At 40.5% G+C, this 16,383-nt stretch overlaps 1 protein-coding gene across 2 annotated transcripts in view; it reads left to right on the forward strand.

The window, feature by feature from the left end:
• Positions 1-55: 55 nt before the first annotated feature.
• Positions 56-16,383, forward strand: part of DNAJC3 (DnaJ heat shock protein family (Hsp40) member C3) — a 28,729-nt gene continuing 12,401 nt past the window's right edge. Inside the window, exons 1-4 of one of the 2 annotated variants that reach the window (XM_066313447.1) lie at positions 56-302; positions 7,114-7,224; positions 10,174-10,298; positions 11,297-11,371. In XM_066313447.1, the coding sequence (XP_066169544.1) occupies positions 221-302; positions 7,114-7,224; positions 10,174-10,298; positions 11,297-11,371 (393 nt within the window). In that variant the 5' untranslated portion in view covers positions 56-220. Of the gene's footprint in view, positions 303-7,113; positions 7,225-8,596; positions 8,618-10,173; positions 10,299-11,296; positions 11,372-16,383 lie in introns of those variants that run through there. The other variant, XM_066313448.1, reaches the window with a different exon arrangement.

Consider the following 16,383-nt stretch of genomic DNA (forward strand, 5'->3'; position numbering starts at 1 on the left):
TGCGGGCGCCGCTCCGGGGCGGGGCCGACGCGCCGGGGACGGGCGCGCTCGCGCCGCTCCCTCACATCCGGCAGCGGGCGCCAGGCAGGGGCGGGCGCGCGCGGCGCGGCCAATCAGCGTCGCCCACGACCCTCCCCGGAGGAGCTGGAGCCGCCGCTCGGTTGGGCCCGGGCCGGAGCCGCCGCTGTCGGGACGAGGGGCGGCAACGGAGGAGTAGGAGATGGTGTCCCCCGCTGCCTCCGCCGGGCGCCTGGGCTCCGCGCTGCCCTTCCTGCTCGTGCTCCTCGACCTGCAGTACCAGGGTGAGCCGGGCCGGGGTCCCTGTGGGGTGCGTTGCGAGGGGTGCTGTGCCGCGGCCGTCGGCGGCACGCCGGGGTTGGGCCCTCGGCCGTGGTGGCTGGTCGCTCTCCCTCGGTCCCTCCTGTCGGGGCTGCGCGGTGTCCGCCATGGCGGCGGGGCACACACCCCACACTCCCCCGCCTCCCCCGGCCCGTGCCGTTTTGAGGGGGGGTAATATTTCGGGAGAGGGTGTGAGGAGGGACGTACAGCACTGCCACCTCATCACTCGGGGCTGTGGCGAGGGGTGCGTAACGAGGGCACGGCCGCTGCCGGTGACCTGTTGGGGTTAGTCGGGAGTCCTGGCTGGGGGCAGCTCGCTGTGTGCGCTCCGCGCTCCCCGGCCTGCTCACGGCCGGGCCGGGGCTGCCGCGGTGTCCTCCGGTGCAGCCGTGTGACAGCACCGCCCGGTCTGTGCTAGCCGTGAATTTTGCACTCCGGTGTGGATTTTGTGTAGTTCCGGAGTTCAAAGGCTTCTCCAGTTGCCCTTCTCAGCCGCAGCCAGTATTAGTACTACATTTAGAGATTCGCTGAGGCTTTTGATGGTTGCGTTGAATTTGTTCTGGGTTGGTTTTGTTATGGTTACTGATGGTTTGTTTGAGTTTTTTGTTCTTCTTTTTTTTTTTTTTTTTTTCATCTCTCACCATTAGTATTTGAAGTTCAGCTTATCTGCGCTTTGAGCAGCTTATTTACTTTCTTAGTACCCTGCCAGCAACACCCGTGTAGCCAGACTTTTATTCACAGGCTTCTGTTGAGATTCTAACTCTGTTACAGGCTGGTGTTTACCTGAGGGACATTCTTTACTTGCCGCTGGCAGATGGAAGTGGAACTGAAGCTCTCTGAAAAAGTCTATGGGCTTAAGGAAGAAATAGGTTAACATTAAAAATTCAGTCAGTGCACTACATTAGAGAATACTTCAGCTGGCCGGGTGGCAACAGGAACATGCTATGGAAGTGACACCCTGCATTGGACCACGTACTGTGGTGTCAAATTGCCTTTTAAAAGAATATGCATTCTAGTAGTGTTGGAAGACAAAAAAATTTTGTCAGACTATTCTGGTTTGGTGGTTTTTGTTGTTGTTGTTTTTTTGAAGGGTTTTGTTTGTTTGTTTTCCTCTCTCTGAGATAGCGGCAGTGGTGCTCCTGCTGAGGATTTTTTATTTAGAGTTGCCAACCTGTTTGAAGTATGTGGCTGTTTGGGCTTACCACATTTCCTAATTTAGGGGGCATTTTCTTAATTTCAGTTAAAAAAGATGTAGAGTATAGTAATAGAATGTGAAGTGGTAGTACTGGATCTTATTTACTGAATTTGCTAACCTTCGTTCATGAGTTAATTTTTCAGAATGTGTAGTTAAGAGAATTTTGGGGAGGGGGTATGTTAAGTATCTAGATTTTACATCCCACCCCCCACGAATATCGCTGGTTTTTGAGCTCAGAAGTGGTCATAGTCACATTTAAATTTGAATATTAATGTCTTGATAATAGAAGTTGCCTTGTGTCGTCTGATTCATGAGTCTATGTAAGAGTCATTCTGCATTAACTTTGTACGTCACAGTTGGTGTCAATGAACACTTTATATCTGACACTTTACTCAGTAAAAATGTTTTTGATTCCTCCTCTTCATCCAAATTTGTGATGAGTTTGGAACAGATCCTCTCTTGGGAAGACTCATTCTTCATTGCTGTTTGTCCTCGCTAATCACAACAAAAAATGTGACTGAGGAGGAATAAAGGAGTGTTGTTCATTTTCCCCCTCATTTTCCTCGTAGCAGAAGAAAGGAAATGTAATATGGGGAAGATAAATTGACTCTGAGTATACAGAGCTCAGTGAGTTACTGTCAGATCACAAGCATTAAGTGTTTCTTTTCTTCCCTCCACCTTTTATTTTCGCCCTAAGTTTGGGAGCTGCCTTTTTTTTTTTTTTTTTTTTTTTTTTTCTTTCTTTCTTTCTTTCTTTCTTTCTTTGCCCCAAATAACAAAGGCCACTTGAGGGCGGGGCTTTTTTGTCTGCCAGTCTTTACTGTACGGACCAAGTCCCTTTGCAAACGAAGTGAGTAAGAACTTGATGGGTGAAAGTTACACTTGGCTCAACTAGATACTCTGAGGCTCCTTGTAAACCTCAGCAGTGTTGCTTCTGAAACTGTCGGTGCTTGTCCACATCTCACTTAGTTCAGTGCAGTTCTTGAAAATCCTGTTTGCAAATAGACCTGAAGCAAAGACCAAACCATTTAAAAATAACAGCCAACTTAAGATTCAGGGTCATTCTGATAAAAAAAAAAAGTTGCAAAAGCAGGATATCCCACTCTCCTGACAAGATGAGGCAATCATTAAGTTTCTCCATGGGGGGGAGGAAAAAGGTTTAGATGAACATAATTAAAATTAGTGACATGCATGCTACTTCTTTGTCATTTAAACAATTTGGTTTAGTGCACAGTAGGAACTAATTCTGTTTATTTTCGTAGTCTTGTTACTCAGCTTGGGAATAAGATTTTGAAGAAAGTGGGTGGAAATTCTACAGGAGCATGTAGACAAATGTAACATCTTGAAACTGTTCTCAAGTTGCAGGGCTTTCTTGAGTTCTTTGCAATGTGGATGGGACCCATTGTATGAGGACATGGTTGAAGTCTGTAAACTTAGGTGCCTACATATTATCCCATATTATTCTAATAAAACAAAAATCCTACCAGGAAGTTATAATTTATTTGAAGTGAGTGTATTTAACTGGAAAAACAGGTTAGCTGCACCTGTTAATCTTTGCTGTACCTTCTGATTATTATTCTTTGAGTTGTCAGGGCTAGTACCAATTATCTGGGAATAGTTTGAAGGTTTGTGTTTGTTTGCGGGTTTTTTGTGTTGGTTTGGTTTTCTCTTTTACTCTCAGACTTGCTTCAGTGTAGGGACTACAGGCTCTGAATTTATCCAGAATATTTGACTTCATTTAACAGCTGGGGCTAATGTGGGTGGTGGTTTGAAGCCCAAGGTTTTCACTTAAGACAGTCTTTAGAAATTATATTCAAATTAAAATACATGGAAGTTTTTAAAAATAAATGGTAAGCTTGCATAGTTCTTGTGCAAATTTTGTTTCTTTGTGGAGCATGCAGAGCTTCTTCAGCTGGGCCTGTGGTATCCAGCTCTCCAATGTGTATCTGTTGGAAAGAGCTCTGTTAGGTGGGGTTTGGTGGGTTGTTTGCTCCAGCTGAACTTTAATTCTTAGGTTCATTCCCAGACCAAAGAGTACATAGGTACCCAAATAGGTTGCAGAGAATCTGGGTCCTTGGACTCCTGTGCTTATCAGTTTTCTGTTGTCTACTGTGGGCTGCTTTATTTAGAGCAATTGTTTGCCACAGCCAGAAAATGAATAAGCAATAGATTTCTGTGAGTAAACAGCCCAACTATCAGGTCAGTGCACTATTCTTGGGTAGTTATGGTAAATGTCACTTTTCATCAAGGTTAGGCTGATGATGCAGGCTGCTCCTGGAGATCCATGCATCAATTTGTGATGTTCAGCAACTTGCAGAGTCGAGGTTTAATGTATGATTTAATGTATGTCAAGTATAATTAGTCTTGCTCTCCAGAGAATCCACAGGACTTCACAATTTGCTTTTTTATTTATCCGTGTTTCTCCTGTTTTTATTTGTTAACTTGCTTTTATTTGCTTTTACTTGTTTGCTATCATTGAGGACCTTTCTCATTTGTTTCATTAATTGCCTTCATTATTTTCAAGGGGAAAGATGGCTCTTCCACATGAAGTATTATGTAACTGTTAAACTGTACTGAACACAACGTGTTTGAAAGACACCAAATTGTGTAGGTACATCTTCCTGTGGAAAAATGTATTCTTGGAGCTATCCTGATGTGACTGAATGCAAATCAAGGATGCTTGAGACTGTGGGAATTGAATGCCGTATTTGTGTACATGGAAAGTTCTTCAAAGAGTAATTTATAGCCCAGTTTTGGGATACCACTCCCAACTGACAAGGTTTAAAAGATTTCAGGTATTTGTGTGTGGAGGGAAACACAAGAGGGATAAAATTTAAAAGAGTTTTTAGTTGGTATTAAGCCATGTTAAATACTTCAGTCTGTTTTTAGTTTGATACCTGCTTTACTGCTAGCTTGACTTCCAAAGCCAGGGAAATTTGTGGTGAGGTTTTTTTCCAGTTCTGAGTTTTTGTTGTGTTTCTAATGCTTGCTTTGCTGTTTTAAAGGACACTGGACTACTTGATGATTGAAGCTTTAAGCTATTGAAGCAAAATGGGCAAGAAGGAATATCCTCTCTTGCTGCAAATTGGACATTCACATAAAATGGGAATACATTTTTTACATACTTAGAATTGACTTTAAAATGAATCTTTTAGTAAGATCCTCAAATAATAATTATTTATCATGTAGGCAGTTTTAACTCCATCTACTTAAACTAAAAATATTCACTGGAAATTTGGGACTTCATGTAGTAATTTCCATTAATTAAAAAAAAATCTTTTTCCATCATTGTTCTAAAACAAGTAATTGAGTTGAAGCCCTTGAATCCAGCTTGCTGAATTGTCAGTCTTTTACCAGACAGAAATTTCTCTAGTGGATGCAGAGGGGATTTTGTTCATTTTAGTATAGACAACTCAAGGGTTTTCTTACAAAGTGGAATTAAAATAATTATGAGCTGTATAATGGAGTAGAAAAGAAAAATTAAATTAAGATCCTGGGTGTTGAGAGCTCCTGCATCTAAAACCTTGATAATTTGGTGATAAGAAATTACTGTTTCTGCATTACAAATATGTTGTTGTTTAACCACCTTTCAGTGTGAGAAGTTTGGGTATACTTGCCTTCCCTCAGTACAGTTGTACTGTAACATTTGGATTCTAAAAAACAACTTTGAAGTGGTGCTGCATATTTATATTTAAAATGCCTACCTGAATCAGCTCAGTGCAAAACCTGAGCAAAATAAGTTATAAATCATTGGGTTTTAATGTAATGCACTTTTTCAGGATTTCAGTATATTATTACCTTGCTTAAATCTAGGCATAGGGTGTTCTCTTAATAAATGAGTTTTTCTGGTGTGTGTTGCTTCAAGTTTGCCTGCTTTTCACTGTTTGCATTTTGTTCTCATGCAGCTTCAAGTAAACTATGTATGTTTTTAGAAAATTATCTTTGTTGACATACTTCTCCTCTCTAGGAGGAGAAAGATGATTAATGGTGATGTTCACTAATGAGGTCGAAGAGGTGGCTACCTGTGTAGCCAATCTTGGCCTGTCTGTAAAATTGTATATATATGGAGTCAGAAAAATAAAGTAGAAGCCAGAAAAATAAAGTAGAAGCTTTCCTGCCTGACCTCCTGCTGGCCTGCTTTGTCCTTTCGTGCTCCTGACAGCAGCCGCACGTGTGACCCTCTGTCACAAGTGTGGAAGTTTTTTTAATAGTCATAAGCTGCTGGGTAGTTTGTAGTGAAATTCTGCCCTGATCTGAGGACTGCAGGAAGCAGGACAAAACAAAAAACCTGAGTTGATGTACGTACAGCATGTACTTGCACTTGACTGCTCATTTCTGCTCAGCAATAGTCTTTCCCTGTTGGCTGAGCAGCAGCGATTTATTTGCTTTAAATTCAAACTGGTGTTTCAAAGACTCACCACTTTAGTATGGTTTTCATGCTCCTGCTTAAAGGGAAAGAGTGAGAATTTTAATTGTTTGTCAAAACTTGCAGTCTTGTAGAAGTTTGCCCTGGAAATTATGAAGATGAGACAGAAGTGCAGTAGATGAGAAGCCAACCTCTGAGTAGCCAAACAGTTCTCAGTGAAGTACTTGAGTTACTGTCACCAAGCTCCGTTTTCAGGAGTGCTCTCCCGAGCCTGCCTTGGCTGGCTCTGGCACCAGCGCCAATTCCCGGAGCCAACCGAACCGATCCGGTGGGTCCTGGGCCTTGGTGTGACGCCATGATGGCGAGGAGAAGGAGGAGGACTCTGTGGAGGGGTTCCTGCTGGAGTTTATTGGAGTCCCCGAAGGGAGACAGCCTCAGGGAAACGGCCTCAGCAGAGCGCAGATTGCCATGTGACAGCCATTTTTACCCGGGGGAGGAGCAAGGGGAAGGGTTAGGGAAGGAACAAATCGGGAAGGACTTGGGAGTGGTCCTGGGGATGAGGGATTCCTCCAGGAACCAATTCCTGGGGGGAAGGAGGGAACTTCTCAGAGTCTATCCAATCACTCCACGCCCTCCCTGGAACTTTCTAGGCCCAGGGAGAGGCCTCGATACGATCCACAGGTCCCAGGGGTAGGGGAGGCAAAGACTGACGTAGAACCAAAACAGGTACAAACCAAATATGAATGAGATGGGGTACATGGGATGAACCAACAGTAATACATATTTAACCAAGGGATCAAAACACACCGCTGCAAGTTACCATCAGGGTAATGAAATTTAACTTAGAGCCTTTGTATATTTGCTGCATGTGTGTGTTATGAGTGCCTTCTAGATTGTTCTGGAATTGAAAGTCAAAGGACGTTACTGAATGTGTAGATGCGTATTTGGTGCCTTGTCACAATGGGATGCAGAGCAGTGTTTTGTATATTTTGACACATCCTAATTGGGTCATGTTATGAGGTTATTAGGCTATTAGGTTACAGGATGCTTTACAGAATCCCTTAGGTTTGAAACGACCTCTGTGATTACCTACAGGAAGATGGGACCTCTGCCTCATCAATAATGGTTTGTTACATGTGTTAATTATCACTATATGTGTTTGCTATAATCAAACTGGTCATTGAAAACCTTGATCTTTTTGTTTTTCTTTAAGGAGCTGAGTGTGGAATAAATGCAGAAGTAGAAAAACAACTTGAAATGGGAAAGAAATTATTGGCTGCTGGACAGCTGGCAGATGCTTTGTCTCACTTTCATGCAGCTATAGGTGCGTATCTCAGGGAAGTGACTGTTGTACTGAAATACCTTTGGGTGGGTTTTTCCTACTGTTTGCTTCATTAAATATCCTGCTTTCTTGCAAATTGCATTCCATGAGTTACAAAAGTTGGGGTATCTTTATACAGCAGTTTGGACAGAAGGCAGCAGAGGTGCAGTAGAATACTTATACTTTGGTTTTGATAAAAGAAAACTGTAAAATTAACTACACAATGCATAAACACATAAGCCACTTGTTCTGGAAGCTAGCTGTATGAAAGGAATTATAATTGACTCTGAGATTGTTTGATGAGGTATTCCTTGTCTTTCTAATCCTGTCAAGATCAGGTTTTATCTTTATGATGTATTTCAAAGTGTGAGTGTCTTTCAAAGGCTTTATCCATGCTTTTTGCTATCCAGTGCTGTAAAAAATCCAGTGTTTAAAATAGTCACTCTCTTCTTATTTTTTCTTAATTACATCTTGAAGTGTGTGATACCTCAGTGAAACTGATGCTGCAAGTTGGAGATACTGAATTGTTAGTGGAGAGCAAAATTGTTCCTCTCTTGTAGTCAGCTAGTGAGTCTTTTCTGCATTTTCAACAAACTGAGAAGTTAAATGTTTGCTTTTAAGAATTTTAAAGCAACTTAGCTGAATAAAATCCTTTAATTCTAGCATAGAGAGAACACCACTGAAGGGCAGTGTCCATTAAACTACAGTTCCTTAATTGCATGGTGTGGTTTTTTAAGTTGTTGGGCTTTGTTATGATGTGTCCAAGTGCATTTTTTTCTCAGTGAAAAGAATCTAACTGAGATGTTCTACATTGATGAGTTGTACTGTTGATACTTTTTTATTTATGCCTTGGTTTTATAGTGAGATGTAAATGAAACATTGGTTGTTTCTCAGTTGTTTGCATTCTCCAAGATGAACTTCCCTTATATAACGGGAATGTAGGAGGCAACTTCCTTTTTTTTCTGGTATGGAAGCTCCTTGTTCCTCCTAGATGCAGTCTGTTACTCCTTTTGTTTGTGTGTTGCTGCCAGAGCATTTTTGTGGGATCTGTGCATGATTATTACCACAGTGTGATGTTCTCCTTTATTTTTGTTTGGCAAACTTGAACTTGGGTTGGATGAGGGGAGCAGTTCAGTGTGTGGCTGTTCAGTTTCTGGTGATGGTGCAGAGGCAGCAGTGGTGTGAGGTGCCTGCATGGATGAAACCCACTGCTTTGCCAGCTGGGCTCAAGCAGCTTTTAGAAATGTGGTGTGACCCCCTCAGTTGTGACCTTTATGGGAATTTTTAATTGATGCTGATTTTAGCCAGATTGCCTCATTTTCATGAGACATCTTCTTTGGATTTTGGCTTTTTGAAAAGATTTTAAGCACGATTTGCCAGCTGTGCTTGTGAGGAGGTAAGAATTCTTTCCTGGCTGTACTGCATTGTTGTAGACTATGCAGTAAGTAGATCTTTGTCTTGCCTCAGCCAGACTATTTTGGGTTTTTCTTCAAACATCTGAAATAGAGGAAAACTACTGTCCATGTTACCTCTCTTCAGTTAAATTTTCAACTCCTTCATTCCCAGCTTATGCCTTCTGTCTAAGTGTCAGTTGCTGTTCATTCCTGTTGCTGGAGTACTGAGGCAAAACTATCTCAGATAATCATCTGGCGCTGCAATGTGCTCTCTGTGTAGCTCTTTCCTACCTTTCATCCTTTCTGTATTAATACAAGTTCTTTAATTTCAGCAGTTGATTTGTACCTGGCCTACACATTTAGGACTCAGCGCTGCCTTTTTTTTTTTTTTTTTTTTTTTTTTAAGGGTAGCAGCAGTTGAATTTATTTTATGTTTATAATGCAGCATACAAAGAGGCATACAGCATGGGAGTTCCTATTAAATTTCAGCTCTGGAGGTTGGCATTTTCACAACCAAGGTATTGTAGAGGAAGAGTGCAGATAGCTTTCTCAGTGAGAACTGAAGTAGTGTTTTGGTAATGGAGGTGGCCAGCTATGAAACTTGGTTATTGATCATAAGATTTTTGGTGGTGCTATTTCTTCCATTTATTTTCAAGTTCAACTTAAACCTCAAATGGTTTGAGGAAGAAAAATTCCACTTCTGTTCCTCAGATATGAATGTTCTTGTCTGCAAATTCTAGATTGATCATTATGTTTTTAATAGCATAGTAAAAGGTTTCCTGTCTTCCAGCATTGTGTTGTTTTAGTGGTTGAAGTTACTTTTCCTTGAGAGCCCCAGTAACTGTCACCTGTTTCTGTGAAATACTGCGTAGAGAAGAATTCTAAGAGTAGTATTCTTGTTTTCAGAGACTGATGTTTGCCTCTTATACCAGGTGTATGTGGTAGCTTAGAGAGTGCTAAAATCATTGGATCTTGGAATTTTGACCAGGAGACAACATGGGATGTGTGGGCCCTGAAGTTAGCCTTCATGTTTTTGATAGTGTGTGCATTTGTCTGCTGGTGAGAGGGAATGTTGGTGCCCACTTTATTATTTATTATTAAAGAAAGAAGTTACAGATATTTCAGTGAATGATATAAAGAGTTTGGGTCTGTGTTGACATTGCACTAACATATTAGTAATTTTGGGAATATCTGTATTTATCCAATACAGTGATCACCAGCTGGGCTGGAAAATGATGAAGTAATGTGCTTTCAAATGTAGGCCTGCAGTTGAAGATAAAGCATTAGCACTCAGAGGCTGTTCTCCCATGTAAAGCTGAAGAACACATACATACTTGACCTTTGCTCTCAATTATTTGGCATTTACAGTATTGCTGTAATCTTTATTGTTAAATAATTAAACTTCATAGAAAATAATGCATGCATAGTGTTGCAAATTTTATGTTTTATTCATGTATACCATTGTCAGATGATATCTTTTTAGTCATTACAGTTCCAGCGCACCAGAAATTTCAGTAACTTTGAGGTAGTATTCTGATTGCCATTTGTTCATTTGCAGAGGGCGACTCTGAGAACTACATTGCTTATTACAGAAGAGCCACAGTGTACTTAGCCATGGGCAAATCTAAAGCAGCAATTCGTGATTTAAGTAAAGTGGTTGAGTTAAAGCAGGACTTCACATCAGTAAGTATTACTGGGATTGAACATTATTCAAGTGTAAAGGAAAAAACTTCAAAGAAGGTTTGGGGTTTTTTTTTCAGATTTTGCTCCACAGGAATAGAGAATACATTATCCCTCAGAGGGCTTTAAAGTGGATAAAATAATAGGAATGGTGTATGTGCCTTAATTTGCAACTGTGCTGAGCACAGTCTAGACAGTTATTTGAACAACTACCTGGTTTAGTAAGTTCATGGATTTATACTAAACACTTCTCTGACTTGTGGTTATTCTGTTGTTCACCAAGGCTTTGCCATTTGGGACAGGGAGAAGAGAGCACACAGATGCCTCTGGGGTTCTTTTCTCTTAATCAGCATTTGATTTGAGGTGTCTGTTCTCCATATGAACTGTCCTAACATCACTGCATTCCTGTGTGACTGTTGCATGTTCTGATTTGCTTACCCCTTTCTCCATTCTGTGTACTGTATGGGGAGACTGCCTCACTAGTTGGGAACTGATGCTGGAGTCCTCTGTATCTGACTCTCACCTCCCTTTTTTTGTGGGCAGTGGCATGTCCTGTATAGTTGACAATAAAGGAGCAAATGTTAAATTCACTGTTGTATGAAAATACTCTTATTGTAAATCAAAGTCTTCTAAATCATTGACTTGTCTCTTTACATAGCTTCTACTACCTGAGAGTTCAATGAAGTAATTAAATGTGGGAATTGTTTATTGTTTATTATTTCTGCTATTTACTTAACCTGTAAGCAGTTACAATCAGAAAGGTGGTGTAAAGTCAACCTTTACTTTGATTTGTGAAACTTTTGAAGTGAGTTCTTTTCATAAAAGTTGTCAGTTCTGGTGCAGAGAAATCCTTTACCATTAAAGAGTCCTTATAAGGATGCCATTAAATGAAAAAGACAAAGAATGGGTGTCATGATCTCTGTTTGCTATGCTAAAATGAAACTTGTGTTCATGCTGTGTTCAATTCCCATTTGTAAATAAAAAGTTATGTTTAATTTCAGGCAAGATTACAGAGAGGACAGTTACTGCTAAAGCAAGGAAAATTTGATGAAGCAGAGGATGACTTTAAAAATGTGGTAAGTTGGAGACCAGTGTTAAACTACATCACTACTTTTGAGGTTGGGTTCTGAGCCAAGGTCACCTCTGAACTCTGGTGCACTGTAGAGTATATGGTATCTAGGCCTGAGTTTGTCGTTCCTGTTCTTTGCAGATATAGTAGCCAAGCAACCTTGTATGAATAAATGACCAATGAAGGTGCAGTATAATGATGCAGATGAAATGGGGTGTTGCCTGAAACAATGGAGCACTTTGGAAAGTCTTGTTTGTGTGCCTGACACTTGGTGATCTCTGCTTATTGATAGCTGTACTAGGGAGCAGCCTTGATGCAGAAATGAGTGATGTGGGACTCGAAGTATGTAGTTGAACTCTGGTTTACATCACTATATTGATGTCTCTCTGGGAAATCCTTGGGGCATCATGGATCAACCTTTGCTGGTTCCTCTCTTTCTCTCTACTGGTTGCAAAAGAATTGTTGGCTCTTAATTTAGTCAGTGAGCAGATATATCAATACATTTCAGTGCCATCCCTCTGTCTGTCTCCTAATCTGCAGAGTTCTCCATCTTCATGAATGTCTTGACAGGTCTTTCTCTCCATGATTGGGAATCGTGCAGTTTCCATATACATGTAGTTGGATATTACCCACCTAAAGCTCACTTGGGCTGTTTTTAGTTTTGATGGGTATTTTGTGCATTTCAGCCCTGTGCTGCAGAGGTAAACTGAGCTAACCACAGGAAAAAAGCCCTCAGAGAATGTGAATCTTGGTTTCCTCTCTGTTGCACAAAATTTATGTAAATATGAGTATGAATAAGATACATTCTTCATTTTTGCTTGCTCTTCAAGAGTTGCTATTTTGAACAGCTGATGTGTCCCTTAAGCCAAAATAAGAAGAACTTGCTATGTAACAGATGCTGGATGCTGTCTTGTTGGCTCTCTTTGAAGAGAGTGATGAAAAAAGAAGTTGTGTGGTTCAGATTGCAGCTGTTTAATGGAAGTCTTACCAGTAAGTGTGGATGACAAAACTGGAGTGGTTATCCTGTATGCTCTGCAGGACAGCTGTGAGGAGTGGCTCTTGCAGGTAGAAATGCACCAGGCAATTCTTGTGTCTACAGTAGAGCTCCAGCAGCTTATTCTGAAGTTCACGTAGCAGTGGCACCTCTGGCTCCTTCTTCCTCAGTAAGTTTCTTAGGAGTGTGTGGTCTGAGAGCAGTGCAGCCTGCTGTCTGCAAGTGTGGGAGAGACTCATTCAGCTCAGATTAACTGAGGACACAGCTGCTGCAGTGCCCGTTATGCAGTGTCACTGTTGATTGTGGGTCTTTGTGTGCATTCTCTGCAGTTACTGTTTCTTGAAGTATTGCTTAATGCTGCATATGGAATTGTTTCTCTAGTCAACTGTCAAGTATCTTTTTCTATTGCCAAACCTGCTGCAAAAATTTATTTGCTGGCTTTGGTCATTCAAATAGTCTCAGTACTCAATCAGGCTTTAAATCTGAAGTAGATCAGAGTTTCTTCCCAGAAGCTGAAAATAGCATATTAGTCCTCAGTCTGACTTCCATTTTCCTTTTTTTCTATGAACAGTATTGCCTGTTTACTTAGGGAATTGTCAAGTGGTCTGTTTTAAAGAGCATAATTTTCAGTTTAGTACATTCAAGCAAAATGAGTAAACAGTATTAAAGTAGTAGGTTGTAGTAAGTTAATTTATTCTGTGGGGAGTGGATTAAATTGCGCTCCATACATTGCAATCTCTGAGTAGCATATGTATTTCTTTTAGAGTTTTCCCTTATTTTCTAAATCCTTCAGATTTCCCATCCCTTTTCTTCAGGGAGAGAAGGGATAGGTGTTCCTTAAGAGGGATCTCAACAGTTTAGGAGATGCAGTCATTTTTGAGGGAGAGAAGGCAAGAAAAATTCAGCCCACTTAAATGGAAGGAAGGAAGACAAGTAAACTTTCCCAGCTTGTAAGACCAGTGGCTTTGTGTAGAATTAAAAAAACTCGTTGTAACTATTCTTCATATAAAACAGTAAATGTGTCCTTTAATGTGTATTCATGAAAATTCATGTCTTCAGATTCTTTCTATCTGATTCCATAGGATCAGAAAAAGTTTCACAGTGAGCATCCTAAATATCTTTAAGTGATTGATTGCAGTTTCTCTGTATATTCCTGCCCTCTATGGCATATCAGAACTGGCTGTCTTGTGAAGCACTGCTAGTGTGAGAGTAGGCAGTATGAATGCCTAGCTGCAAAGGATGCAGTATTCCTTTTTGGGAGCAGAGCCTCTTGAGATTCAGCCTTCATGTGTTATTTTTAGCTTTTTTTTTTTTTTTTTTTTTTTTTTTTTAACTCTCTACTTTCCTGTTGGCTGAAATTAATCACAAGGTTTGGATAGAGTGTGTGATTCAGACTTATGCCTTCACATATTAAGCAGTCCTACATTTCTAGAAACCTCTCCTTTTGGCCCACAGGTGGATCAAGCTGATTAAATTCTTTACATGGACCAGGTTTTCCACATGAAACTTACAGGAGTAAGCAGAATTCCTTTGGTGATTTTCCAAGTTGTTGCTCATGCTCTATGACTAGTAATTACTTGTCTGCTGCAACTTTGGTTTAGTGTTCATACACTTCAGTATCAAGTTCCATCTGTTTGATTTAGTGGTTTCTGATTAATAGGAGTCAGCAGCACAGATCTATGGGTGCATCAGCACTCGTGTCCAGGGCCTCAAGCCACAAAAGCCCTGGAATGTCTAGTTTACCTGTAAGCATGTGATTTTTACTGAAAATAAAAGGGATATTGGCATACTTTGGTTGATAGAAGGCCTTCTGGAAAGGTGACAAAAGCAATGCAAATCCTGGCAGCCCTGTGTATGAGCCTTACAGTGTTGTCAGTGACTCTGCTTATGTCCTAGAGAAAAAGACAAGCATTTGAGTTGGTGAATTCTGTAGAAGGTAAAAAAATTAGAGCAGAACTTCTGCCTTGTCTATTGGAAATTGAGGAAAGGACCAAATTGTTATATTTCTTTTAAATTCTGATCTTTTTTTAAGACTGACTGTAACACAGTTGCAATAAATACTGTAAATTGAGGTGTTCTAAATACACCGTTCTGTCTGCCTTAGAAAAACAAACACTTCAAAGCTTGATGTTGAAGGCACAGCTTCCAGCTCCACTAGATGTCAGCCAAGACCAAGTGACTGAGCTCTGTACATCTGCAAATTGCTTTCTTCTCTAGAGAAACCCTTGACTGTTGCAAAATATGTTGGACAACAGCTTTCCATGGTTGGTTGGTGTGGGTAATAGTACTGTTTTGGATGTAGGTGGGAGAGGCCATCTTACGGAACTGTAAGTTAAGCAAATTAGGTAAAGTTCCTAGGTATGCTTGGGTTAGGTATTTGAGGCTCTCTTAATCACATCACAGTAACATTAGGTGTTTCCAGATACATTCCTCTGTGGTACAGTGATCATCTGCAGCTTCCCAGCTAAAGAGTGAAAGGTATTAAAATATTTTCTTCATTTTTTTTTTCCATTTGTGTCATCATAGCTGTGTTACGTAATATGTTACCAGTGCAGGGCTTTGCTCTGCTCTGTGCAGTGTTTTTGAGGGCATGGATGTCTTCATCCTTGATACCACAAACTGTGAAGGTTCCCTCAGTCCCCTTCAGGATGCTTTTCACAAGCTGAAAGAACAGCCTTCTTCAGTTAATGTTACTGATTTAAACATCATAGCAGTAGGCTAATTACCTGAGAAGAGCTTATGAGTGTGTATTTTCATCATACTGTAGCACACAAATGCTCAATGACTTTAGTTTGAATGGTATCTTGAAAAATTTCCCTTTCTTTAACTGGACATGTTGTGCTTCCTAAAATTACTTAGGATGTTTCACTCAAATGGTTTTTATTAGAATTGGACTTACCTCTATGATTGTGACATTGCTTTTCACATTCCACTGACGTTTTCTCCAAATCCGTGACAAGAAACATACCATGAATCTAAGGAGTGCTAAGGTGTTATCAGAAGTTTTTATGGAAGCGTGAGGCTCATCCACAGCAAAGAGTCTTAATTTTTAAGAAAATATTGAGAATTTAAGGAAGAAATCAAACAAGTCAGCTGGAACTGAAGAGTTCAGAACTTCAGAGAGTTTTGTAGACTTGGTACTTTTAAAAATTACAGGTGCAGAAATTTGCCTCTGCTACAAGCTCCAGATTTTAGGGAGAGAGTGGATGCACATCTGCTTCTAGGCAGAGTTCTAACCAGAAGAAAAGCTTTATGATACTTATATTGGGAATCAACTTACAAAGAAAGAAAACTCTTTGATCATGTTCCTCTCCTTTTGCTGAAAGACAGTGTAGGGAATAAAGGAGAATTTTCAGGTCTAAGTGCAACTTGATTTTTGCTAGGTAAAATGAAAAACTGCACGAGGTTCAAAAAGATTAAAAAGGAGTGGAAGGCAAAGTGTGGGACCTGTGCATGATCTTGATGTAGCATTTAGTCTCTTCCCTTTCATATGCTCAAGTGTAGAACCAGGGGAAATTCTGAAGGCTGAAGTTGAATTACATTAGAGACATAAGCATAAAATACACGTATTTAAACAACTTACTGGTGAGAAAAAGAGAAGAGGCCTTTTAAAGATAAATGGGTAAAGAAAAATGTATTGGACGTCTTTGAGTGACTTTAGTTCACATTCTGTGTATAGGATGCAATATAATACAAGTTTTTTTTTTTAAACAAAAGAATAAAGTCATGCTACTCTGTCCCTTTAAAACTTTGGAAGTCATTCTGATCAGTAACAAGTGGTGAAGCCAGTGCTTCTTTCAAGCTACAGTAGTGCTACAAATTCTCTGGCTTTGCAAGAGAGTGGCTGAGATTCTTTCTGGCCATGTGTGTCTTCTGGGTGACAATAAAGTTGCCTGGAAAATAATTTTTTACATTTTCTTTGAAAAGATAAACCTGCCAAAGTGAAAAGGTAAGTACAGTGTTGTTAGAGTCCAGGGCATCCCCTTGGATGACCTGGGACCTGAGGAAGGGAATTTGAGCCCTGG

The sequence above is a fragment of the Sylvia atricapilla genome, chromosome 2, assembly GCF_009819655.1.
Source record: "Sylvia atricapilla isolate bSylAtr1 chromosome 2, bSylAtr1.pri, whole genome shotgun sequence".
In the NCBI taxonomy this organism is placed as follows: domain Eukaryota; kingdom Metazoa; phylum Chordata; class Aves; order Passeriformes; family Sylviidae; genus Sylvia; species Sylvia atricapilla.